A 12,500-nucleotide genomic window follows, 5' to 3' on the forward strand; every position below is an offset into this window, starting at 1 on the left:
TGTTGATTATGTTGACTTTGAGAATAATGATTCTGTATTAAACAGTGATAACATTGATAATGATAACAATGACAACAACAACAATAATAACAATAACATCAACGACAATAATAACGTAAATGCCACGTTACGATCACGATAATAGTCATTATGATAAGAATGATGATAACGACAACAGTAATGGTGATAAGGATACCGATGATTTAAAGAACATGCAGTAATCTAATTTTCTTCCAACGAGACGAATATGCACTAGAGAAGCTAATGATGATGGAAGGCTGAATACAATGTGTTCAAGTAACCTCGTTTTATTTCATATGACTGTCAGCAAACCCGTTAGTTATCAAATAAACAACATCACCCATTTGGCACCTGCCACCAGTGTGATCACCGTCTTCGGAAGTGAATTTTTCGTCTTTATAAAAATGGTGTAATTTTTTATGAGTTTTCGTTTATTTTGGTTTTAAGTATCCCTACTTATGTTTTCTTTCTTTCTCTCTTTCTTTCTTTTTTTTTTACCGTAGTTACACATACTGTAGAATTTATAAGTGATAACTCTTGTTTCGATGCATTTCATATCTGTGAAATATCATCTCCTTTTAATTAACTCATATACATTAAAATGGCAATGTACGATAACATACATATCGGCGAAGTAAGAGATGTCTTGAATGAGAATAATCCCCTGTTTCGACTCGTTTCAAATCTGCGAAATGCCATCAACCTATCTACCCGAACTCTTCTTAACGTCAGCATATTGATGAAGTCGTTAGATTAGTTAGCTAAAATAAAATAAACCGAGTTAGACGCTGTGGACTGGCGAAAGCAGAGGCATGGCTGCTGGTCCCTCTGTACCCGGCCGATGTTCCCGCACTGTCTCTCGTCTGAGGCAGACTGCTTCGTTGTAGATCAATATGATAATATGCCTCAACTTTTTTTTTCGTTTCTTATTGTTTGGGGATTATCTGCCGCTCTTCGTCTGTTTTCGTTCTTTTGATCTGTTAATATGTTTTTGTTGATATGTTTCTGGTGAGTAAAAAGTAAGGGCAGAAGGAAGTTACATAGAGACGGGATTCGGTTGCGGCGTTTCTCGAATTATTCTCAGTCACTGGCGCTGACATCACTTCCCAGCACCGTAATGCACCGTAATAACGCTTCCTTGTTCGCTGACACTGCCCGCGCTAAAGTTACATGGCCTTTATAACATAATGTTGCAACATCACGTTCTGGAGCAGCCTAGTCCTCTAGAATTGCCCCGGCGACTTGTGGTGTGAAGTGTGTCACCATGTTAAAAAGAAATATATATGATTTTGCAAACGGACGGACGCACGCATGTACACACACACACACACACGCACACGCACGCACACGCACATGCACACACGCACACGCACATGCACATGCACACACACATACACACACACTCTCTCTCTCTCTCTCTCTCTCTCTCTCTCTCTCTCTCTCTCTCTCTCTCTCTCTCTCTCTCTCTCTCTCTCTCTCTCTCTCTCTCTCTCTCTCATACACTCACAAAGTAGAGCCACAGTAAAAGCAATGTGAAATTAATTGCTTGAGGCTTGATTGCAGCTAAACGAGTGTCTGCTTGAAGGCCAATTTTGCTGTGAAGAAAGCAAGGCATTCAGCAAGCAGTTCCTCCAACTGGGTATTTTTTTCTTGGGGCATTTGGAGCGACACCACTGGAGATCAAGCAGGAACATGGCAACACTGTCTGGCCCTCAGCACAGGAAGTCCATGCCTGTGATTCCCATTATAATCGTTGTCTGCGTAACGTGAAGATCTTTGATGAATGGGCGATTGCGTTCGAGTAAGAATCGGGAATCTCCACGTACTTCTATAATTGTCCGTTTTTTTCGGAAAATGCGGATTCTCGGAAACTTACAGAGTTACTAACGGCGTCGACCTATTTTTGTTGTTGTTGTTGTTGTTGTTTTATCATGGAGAGAAAGGCAAATACGACTAAGACAGTCTCGGGTTTTCTGGCAGTCTTACGTCACTCGTCAGAGGCAGCGACACGGAGACAAGTCGCTCTCGCTCCCGGATGTCGAACAAGGGCATGGAGACTCGTCTCATCTCCTCAGTCATTTCCCCATTTCTAAAATCTAATGAATGTAAAACACTTGGGGATTCGTCTAACCGGCATCTAACCAGGCCTATAAAGCGGCCAAGGAAGTCAATGAGAGACAGCAGTGGCGATGGCTGTGTCCGATTCCCTTGCCGACCCACTGGATCAGGCCGCCTGTCTTGCCAGAATAGAGGACCAAAGAGGCGTGTTGCTAGCCGCAGGGCGGTACTCGTGCACGGCATCGCTCAACCTCCAGGACTCCCGTCTCCCAGCTCACAAGGGTGCCACGCACGGCAAACACGTGGGTAGGTGTCAACCTCTGGGAGTATCCCAGAGGGGATGCCCTTCCACCTACAGGACATCATTGATGGGAACACTTCTGCTCCTCCCTCAGTGAGGAAGGGAGCTCTTTCACTTTTTCCAGGCAGTTCCTCTCCGCTCCTCGGAGGGGACCTGTACCCTTTTTCAAAGTGAATCCCTCTTTTCTCTGAAACGCCCAAAGGTTGTTTCACCTCATTGAGAAAAGAGGGGGGTCCTGCACCTGTTCCTGTCAGTTCCTTCATCCCTCTGAAAACAGCCGGCCACAGACTGTTTCACCACAGTGAGGGAGAGAAATTAACATTTTTCCAGGAGGTTCCTATGGCAGGACGGTTTTTGAGGTGGAACCCTCTTCTCTCTGAAACATCCAAAGGATGTTTCACCTCAGTGAGAGAAGGGTGGGTTCTGTACCTGTTCCAGTAAGCTCCTTCGTCCCTCTGGAAACAGCCAACCACAGACTGTTTCCATCACAGTGAGGGAGAGGAGCTGACTTTTTTCCAGGCAGTTCTTTTGGCAGGGTGAGTTAACGTGAATCCCTCTTCTCTCTGAAACACCCAAAGTTTCACCTCAGTGAGAGTAGAGGGGACCTGTACCTGTTCCAGTAAGTTCCTTCATTCCTCTGAAATAGTCAACCACAGACTATTTCATCACAGTGAGGGAGAAAGACTAACTTTTATCCAGGTACTTCCTATCACGGGAACTTGATGTTCTGTCTAGCAGCTGCTATTAGACAGAACCTGGCTGAAGGCCTGACAAGGGGGCTCTACCTGCCTATCGCCCTATTCGAAAGAAAGAGAGTGGCAGTCATCAGATGGTCTGCCAGACCAATCCCTAACAAAAGAATGGCAACTCTATGCACACCGTAAGGCAGGCCTTCTAAGGCCCCCCAGACACACCCTCCCCTGCGGGAGGTAAAGGTCTGCCCACGTCCGAGCACGCGCCCGAAGATGGGGTCCAGTTCACCAGAAGGTGTGCACAGAGTCATCCTAATGCCGAAAATTCGCATAGGAAAGAGTAGGCTAGTAGGGCACGAAGCTACATGCAAGCACATAGCATCGTGGCATCAAACAATGGGGGGCGCGTCACCGTCCGGTAACGCGGAAGAGCCGAGGCCGAGATTGCATGGGACCGGGCGCGGTGCATCTCTTTAAAATGCCCATGCAAAAGCCACACGATCGAGGGATCATGGTGACTCACTTGGCGTTGCTCGGCTCCACCCGCTGCGCCCCGTCCGCCACCCTTGCCGGAACCGATCATCCCCTCTCTCTGAATCGTCCAATCAAGGACCGATTCACCGCAGGGAGAGAGGGGAGGAGCCTGTTCATCTATCCTTCTTCTGATTGGCCATGTTCTTGTTGTCTGTCCCGTTTTCCCCTGATGTGTGACGTCATATCCTCCCTCACTGCGGGGTTGTGCTCCGGCGGAGGCGGTGACGTCATCTTGCAGGCAGGGCGGGGGTGCCGTGCGTGCGAAAGGTGCCCCGGTGCCGCTGGGGGGCACTGCCTTGGCACTAGCACACACACACACACACACACACACACACACACACACACACACACACACACACACACACACACACACACACACACACACACACACACACACACACACATATATATATATATATATATATATATATATATATATATATATATATATATATATATATATATATATATATATCCCCGTCCTCCATCCGGGAGTGAGAGCGACTTGTCTCGTGTCATTGCCTTCGACGCGTGACGTAAGACTGTATGCGTGTGTGTGCGTGCAAATATGTGTAGATATCTGTTTATCTATTAATTTATCTGTCTATCTAACTGCATATGTATGTATTTGTGTATATATATATATATATATATATAATATATATATATATATATATATATATATATATATATATATATATTATATATATATATATATATTTTTTTTTTTTTTTTTTTTTTTTTTTTTTTTTTTTTTTATTTATACATATATTAAACAAAAAAATACATATATATATATATACATACATACATATATACATATATATATATATATATATATATATATATATATATATATATATATATATATATATATATATATGAGTGTGTGTGTGTTCATATGCATATACATATATGCATATGAACACAGATAGATATACACTCACCCCCCCCCTCGCCTGACGCCCGTCCCGCCCTCAGCTCGGGGGCTGCGCCGTGCTGGGCGTGGCCATCTGGACGCTGACGGAGAAGCACCACTACGTGTCGCTGCTCACCACGACCACCTACGCCTCCGTGGCCTACATCCTCCTGCTGGCGGGCATCGTCGTCATCTTCGCCGCGCTCCTCGCCTGCTGCGCCATCCTGAAGGAGGACCGCTGCTCCCTGCTGGTGGTTCGTGTCCTTATTCGCGCAAGCGGATTATTTTGCGTTCCGTAAGAAAGGGCATTGAGGTGGAGTCAGTTTTGTTTGTTTGTTTACAGATAGTTCGTTCATTAAAATGAAGCATTTTTTTCCCCTCATTCACGCCAACTAATCTAGAAAGAGCATTTCATAGTGATCAATTATTATTATTTATTTTTGTTGTTGTTTCATCTTGACATCAAATCCAGACTATAATTCCTGCTGAGCGCCCTTTTACCCACCGCCAGTATACGTTCCTGCTGCTGCTGGTGTTCCTGCTGGAGGCTGTGGGCGGCGTCCTCGCCTACGTGTACGAGGAGCAGGTGATGGCCGAGCTGTCCCACACCCTCACCCAAACCTTCAACGAGAACTACATGATGGAGCCCGAGATCACCCGAGCCGTCGACATGATGCAGAGGGAGGTGAGTCGCCCGGGTTGTGGACGCGGCGTCGGAGGAGGCCCTTGGGCGCCCCTGGGCCTCGCTGCTTTGCCGTCGGGGGCGCTCGCTTCTCTTGCTTTTCCCTTTCTCTCTCTCTCTCTGTCTGTCTGTCTGTTTTTCCCTTTCTCTCTCTCTCTTCTCTCTCTCTCTGTTTCTGTGTGTGTGTGTGTGTGTGTGTGTGTGTATGTATGTATATGCATATGTATATGTATATGTATATATACATATATTCATTTATAGGAGAGAGAGAGAGAGAGAGAGAGAGAGAGAGAGAGAGAGAGAGAGAGAGAGAGAGAGAGAGAGAGAGAGAGAGAGAGAGAGAGAGGGAGAGAGAGAGAGAGAGAGAGAGAGAGAGAGAGAGAGAGAGAGAGAGAGAGAATATATATATTTGTGTGCCTATGTCTGTGTGCGCATGCGTGCATACATATGTATGTATGTACGTATATACCAACCTTCCCGATCCCCTCCCCCCTCTCCTTCTTTCCTTACTCCCACAATTTTCCTCTCCGCCCCACCTCCCTCCTTCTCTCTCGTTTCCAGTGTGTTTATATCTCCTTTCCTCTCTCCTTATTCACTTTATATAATTTGTGACATCGCATTCTGCTGCAATATCTTTTTTTTTGTATGTTCATCTGCCTCGCCCACTCTCCCACTGCTCTGCTCTCCCACTCTTTCCATTTAACGCAAGGTGTCTGTCATATCCTACGATAATGTCACCGCCAGTGATGTCATATCCGCGGATGAAGTCACTCAGTTGACCTCGTCGGCCTGATATTCGCCTTAAAAAGTCATCTTGAATATTTCTCGATGTACATCCAACGACCCAAATATTACTTCAGTGTACTGTACTGGTAAAATTAACAGTACTTCGGTGTAAGTATTTAGTAAATACAGTAAAAAAGAAAGAAAGAAAGAAAGAAAGAAAAAAAAAATGTGTGTGTGTGTGTGTGTGTGTGTGTGTGTGTGTGTGTGTGTGTGTGTGTGTGTGTGTGTGTGTGTGTGTGTGTGTGTGTGTGTGTGTGTGTGTGTTTGTGTGTGTGTGTGTTTATGTCTATATATGTGCTATCTAGTAAATTCACCTTTTCCTTCCCAGTACCACTGCTGCGGGGCTCTCACATTCAGCCAGTGGCGGGACAGTCGGTGGCTGCAGGAGGGCCGGGGCATCAACAACACGGTGCCGGACTCCTGCTGCAAGACGCCGTCCCCGTACTGCGGCGTGAGCGACCATCCGTCCAACATCTGGTACAACGTCAGTATGCCCGCCTTTCGCTTTCTCTTTGCCCTTGGGAGTCTCGGGCTTTGGGTGGCTGTGGAGTTTTGTTTCTTGGGTCTCGTGTTCATTGGTAATAGGATTAGTAAGAGGGGATGGTGATGACGAGTGTTAAGAGTTGGTATCGTGACGTGATAATTTTACATGCAGGTGAAACGGATATTTTTTTTCTCTCGAGGTTCGGTATTAGATATTATTATTTCTATTCGTTATTATTTCAGCTTAAGGGAGTTAATATAATTAGTATTTGTTTTCATAACGGAGTCTCTCCAAATTTCTCATTATTTATTCCAGCCATATTCCCCGTTCTTCAAAGCTGCACTGAGTTATTATAATTAGTGATAGATTCGTCGTTAGTCATTCCAACCGTATTCCCAATTCTTCCAGTTATACCGAGGTACTATAACTAGTGATACCCGCACTAGCTCTCAAAACGAAATGACCCGAACCGCCTTCCTCTTTCTTCCAGGGCTGCATCCACCAGTTCGAGGAGGAACTGGGTAGTCACCTGGTGGTTCTCGGGGCGGTCGGCTGTGGCATCTCTCTCGTGCAGGTCTTCGGGATGATCCTCTCCTGCTGCCTCTACATCAAGCTGAAAGACGTTGACGACGAGTACTGAGGAATGCGAGGGTGATGCAACGTGGAAGAAGCCAAAGGAAGAATGCAGTAGTGATGCACGAGGGAGGAAGCCGAAGTTGGAAGCCAAGAGGAGGAAGCTCGGCAGCCTAGCGAGCTCGCCGAAGACATGGACGTTAGAAAAAAAGAGAGAGAAAGATCGTGAACGATTCCATGGAACCTGATAACAGGCTCAAAGAGAACGGGAAGAGAGAACATATATATTGTACCTAATATGATAGGTGTACAGTTTAGGAAATATACGTATATATTTTTTAATATATTACCTTAAACGATCTCTAATGATATCATATTCGTTTAATTCGATTCGTTTCTTCGTTTAGCTCTAGAATGAAGAAAAGTTTGGTGCTGGTTACCGCTTCTGACCGGAAGTGTGTGTGTGTGTGTGTGTGTGTGTGTGTGTGTGTGTGTGTGTGTGTGTGTGTGTGTGTGTGTGTGTGTGTGTGTGTGTGTGTGTGTGTGTGTGTGTGTGTGTGTGTGTGTGTGTGTGTGTGTGTGTGTGTGTGTGTGTGTTTTACATTCTGAGGAATACTGTTGTACAACATATTTCACAAACGATTTATCTTAACCAAGGATTACTAGTTTATAAGGACAAACCACTGTAGCCACACTGGGCTGCGCTGAGTCATGTATATAGTGTTATTAGCAAGCAGATAATAGCAGTTTATCAGACGGAAATTCATATACAATAATTTTAGGGTACAGAAGAAATAGCGAAATCATAACTGAAGTGCCAACGTTCATAACATTAGTTTGGTATTTGTTTGTAAATGGATAATGAGGCAAAAGCGGCGAAGATTCACCAATTATTTTTTCATAATAAAAAAATAATTACCAATTAATCGGTAATTCCAACTTCACAGTGAGAAAGACATAAAAAAAACTCATTTAACGCCACTGCGTGACCACCAGACAGACAGAACCAGACTGAACCGAAGAAATAAACCTAGCCCAGGAAGACGGTGTATATGGAATGTAAATTTAAGGAAATAATGAAATGCCGGCGTGCCATCCTGTCAGCGTGTCCCCCTCAGGATTCACGCCCTTGGTTCCTCCGGGGCATAGTGGAGAGGGCGTGAGGGGGACGGAGGGAGGAGTGTGATTCTACTCATATCTCACGTGGCCAGGAGGTAATCTCCGCGTGTGACCTCATCTGAATATTAACGGAATTCGTGTGTGGATTTCTTTTGAATTTGGAAATGAAGATTGTTCGTTTATTATTGTCTTGGGAGGTGGGGAGTGTGTCTTGTCTAGAATTACCTGGATGTGAGAGGAGGTTTCTCTCTCCCTCCCTCTCTCTCTCTCTCTCTCTCTCCCTCTCTCTCTCTCCCTCCCTCTCGCTCTCTCTCTCGCTCTCTCTCTCTCTCTCTCTCTCTCTTTCTCTCTCTCTCTCTTTCTCTCTCCTTCCCTCCCTTCAGCGCTCTCTTGACACGCGGAAGTACCTAGTCCCCCCTCCCCCCTTCCCCGCCAGGCTAAAGTGAACTCGCTGACACTCATTTGCATAAACGGAAGATTGATGGGTACTGAGGAAGTGTTTACAGCCTGGGCGAGTCCTTGGCTGTAAATGCCATTATCGCCGTCGGTGATTATTGGTTCATAATCCGCAAGGAAGCCAAAGGCATTGCGACGAACTCATTATTCCCTTCTGATGTGCATGTTCAGTGCACAGGGAAATAGTGACAGTGTATTTTATTAATATTCATTATATATATATATATATATATATATATATATATATATATATATATATATATATATATATATATATATATATATATATATTAGTGTGTGTTTATGTAAAACATCTTATATTTTACAACACAATGTTTCCGTAGAAGTAATGTGTTTGCCATTATCACATGCTGGATTGTTTTATGCATATGCGATTTGCACGGTGTTCACGGCACAATTACATTATCATCTCATAATTATTATCATCTTTATCATTAGTATTGTCATTTTCTTTCGTAAGTCGTCATGTAGCTGGTATAATTTTGATTCTCTGCAAATATCGTTGTGTATGATTATATATATATATATATATATATATATATATATATATATATATATATATATATATATATATATATATACATATATTATAACAGAATAGAATATATTATAGTATGAATGTATGTATACGTGTGTATAGCACAGTACTTACCTGACATGAATAGCCTATTATGCAGGAACCACTGACTTTTGAATGAAAAAGCAGTTACTCAACAACAACAAATATAAAGCTTGAGTTTTGTGTGTCTTATTGCTTCTGATAATGAAAGCACAGCTTTCACCATTTAAAAAAAAGTGAGTGTGAGTGTGTGAGAGTGAGAGCGACAGCGAGAGAGTTCGAGGGAGAGCGAACGAGAGAGAGTGAGAAAGAGAGAGAGAGGGAGTGAGAGAGAGAAAGGGAATTGCTGATACATTTAGGTTCACTCCCCACCAAACAACCGTGTGTACCTAGTCCTCTTCTGTGCCATCATGAATAATAAAAAAAATATAGTTTATATACACTACTGCTTCTTTACCCCTCGTCGCATACATCTAGAAATTCAATATGAAATTAAGTAATAGAAAAAAAGGAAATAATATTGTGGCGTGTAAATAAAATATAATGGAAAATAAGGGAACGCCATATCTAAATCTAAATTCAAAATGAACTTTCACGGCCGCAGAAGAATATGATTTGAAATCATGTCTTGTCAGAGGAAAGTAATTTTCATCAAGTTAAAGGAGAAAAAAAATCTTCAAGTGCGTTGAAGACAAAATGAATAAATATTCGAATGAAATCAAAAGAAAATAGAAATATAACTATGCACACACACAGCATTAATTACACAAAATATAATCTTGAACAACACAAGTTTTGCACAAGTTCACCCTGCGATACGATCCCCGTTACCATGGCTACGATGTAAACAACAACATGGCGACCTGACGGACTGAACCGGTTGCTCAATTCCCATACAAAATTGGCGATTCCTTCCCGGCTGATGCAGTGTTTTCTTTTACACTGGGAGAACATATTAGGAGAACGAAGATAAAACGAAATGGCTTCTGAGCTCAGAGTCCTATGCATAAGAGTGATCACACAGAACATTAACGGTAAGACACAGACGGTTTTGACACCAACTTTTTAGCTTGGCTGATTTACCCTTTTTGACAGACACGTGTTGCAGCAATGCAATGTATGTTGGTTAGACTTACAAGTGGCAGCAATGGCAATAAATCTATATCTTGACAGGAGCTTCTTGGCATGCGGGTGCCTGGCACGTGAATTCGTGGATGATGCCATATGGTTCTGGCAAGTGTGAAAAGTTGCCTCATGTGCCAGATACAGTCCATTGAAATAGATGGGAAACAACTGAAAAGACTTTTTTCTGTTTCGCAGTCATCGCTTAGCATATTTGTCCCAGATGAAAAGAAGCAGGAAAAATAAATAAATAAATAAATGAAATACAAAAAAATAATAAAAAATATAATAATTCATTCAATACATATTACAGCGATGCATTTACACATAAACAAAAGGTGAAACACAGGTGTACACAGACAAACAAACACGCATCAGCACATAAAAGAGGAAGACACACATGCACAAAAACACAAAAGACAATTACACACAAACGGAAATCACAAGCACATTAACCCAAGCGTATATACAAATATATATATATATATTCAAGACACGCAAACAGACGCATAATAATAATAATAAAAAAAAAATACAAAGGCAGACGCACGCCCACAAACACGTTCATAGAACAAACAAACAAACAAACAAACAAAAACAACAAATACAACATACTTCGATTACAATATTCTTTAATCAGATAGGAAATGACCTGCCCCTAGGAATCTAATTTAATTTAATCATTTTATATAATTCCCATTCTATTTTTCTTCTCTCTCTCTCTCTCTCTCTCTCTCTCTCTCTCTCTCTCTCTCTCTCTCTCTCTCTCTCTCTCTCTCTCTCTCTCTCTCTCTCTCTTTCTCTCCGTGTGTGTGTGTGTGCGTGTGCGTGTGCGTGTGCGTGTGTGTGTGTGTGTGTGTGTGTGTGTATGTGTGTGTGTATGTCTGTCTCTGTCTCTGCCTTTGTCTCTGTTAGTCTCTCTCTCTCTCACCCTCCCTCCCTCCCTCTCCCTCACTCGCTCTCTCTTCCCCCGCAGAGAGCACCCCCCTGAAGAGCCTGAACGCCCGTGACCGGAGCGAGGTGTGCCAGGCCCTGAGCGTGGACCTGCCCCTCCACGTGGCACTGGCACTCCCGCTCGACGACAGCTACTGGAGGCGGCGCTGCAACGCCCACTGCCCGCCCCCGTACATCTCCCTTCACGGTAGGCGAGGGCGGGGGGGGGGGGGTAACAGGATGGGGCTTCTCCGCGAAAGAAAAGAAGAGAAAAGAAAGGAAAATAAGAAAAGGAGTGAATAGAAAAGAAAAGAAAAAGAAAAGAAAGAAAAAGCATGAATATTGATAATAATGCTAATAATAATAACGATAATAATAATAATGTTAAGGATAATAATAGTAATAAAATAATAATAATGATGATAATTATAATGATTATAATAATAATGATAATAATAATAATGATAGCAATAATATATATATATATATATATATATATATATATATATATATATATATATATATTATATATATATATATATATACTATATATATATATATATATATATAATACATATCATATATATAATAATACTATATATATATATATTATATATATATATATATATATATATATATATATATATATATATACAATAATACATCATACATATATATCATAATACATATATACGTGTGGGTGTGTATATATATATATAATACACACATACATATAAGGCATATCAATCATTTTTCTAAACGATCATATATTTAGCATTATACAAAGACATCAATATAGTGGTGCGTGTGTTATATATGTGCACACACTACCAATAGCAGGCCATCTACCTACAGTTGATGGGTTCGAAAGTGGGCGAGTATTATCCTTGAGCATTATACAGTATGTACACAGGTAGCTCGGTGCACAGTGGCATTCACTATAGGTCCACCTTACCTTAGCGGGACATCCTACCTAAACGGAGGGTGTGGGATTACAACTACAAGTGGGAACAGCATGTCAGATCCAGCTGAGTCTAAACTTGTGATCAGCTCTGCAGCATTACCATCTGCACGTTCCACTGACTGCATCATCTCTAAGAGGCGACCTACAATACGGGCAACTGCTCTCGGAGTTTCGCATCTCTAGTGCCTAAGGCCAGCAGTCGATCCTCTGCATTCTGACCGAATATTCGCGCTTCTAGTAATTGTGGAACGCCGTCGTGAGTTTGGTCGTGGGTTG

General features: G+C 42.5%; 2 protein-coding genes across 2 annotated transcripts in view; both read left to right on the forward strand.

The window, feature by feature from the left end:
• The window catches only part of LOC119596877 (CD151 antigen-like), a 40,095-nt gene extending 32,842 nt beyond the window's left edge, over window positions 1–7,253 (forward strand). Inside the window, exons 3-6 of the mRNA XM_037946231.1 lie at window positions 4,588–4,779; window positions 5,037–5,210; window positions 6,322–6,477; window positions 6,968–7,253. Of these exons, the coding sequence (XP_037802159.1) occupies window positions 4,588–4,779; window positions 5,037–5,210; window positions 6,322–6,477; window positions 6,968–7,117 (672 nt within the window). The 3' untranslated portion in view covers window positions 7,118–7,253. The remainder of the gene's footprint in view (window positions 1–4,587; window positions 4,780–5,036; window positions 5,211–6,321; window positions 6,478–6,967) is intronic.
• A 2,931-nt stretch (window positions 7,254–10,184) lies between these two features.
• LOC119587609 overlaps window positions 10,185–12,500 on the forward strand; it is a 9,169-nt gene continuing 6,853 nt past the window's right edge. Inside the window, exons 1-4 of the mRNA XM_037936321.1 lie at window positions 10,185–10,239; window positions 10,379–10,473; window positions 11,348–11,468; window positions 12,205–12,377. Of these exons, the coding sequence (XP_037792249.1) occupies window positions 10,185–10,239; window positions 10,379–10,473; window positions 11,348–11,468; window positions 12,205–12,377 (444 nt within the window). The remainder of the gene's footprint in view (window positions 10,240–10,378; window positions 10,474–11,347; window positions 11,469–12,204; window positions 12,378–12,500) is intronic.

This window comes from Penaeus monodon, chromosome 3 (assembly GCF_015228065.2).
Source record: "Penaeus monodon isolate SGIC_2016 chromosome 3, NSTDA_Pmon_1, whole genome shotgun sequence".
NCBI lineage: Eukaryota > Metazoa > Arthropoda > Malacostraca > Decapoda > Penaeidae > Penaeus > Penaeus monodon.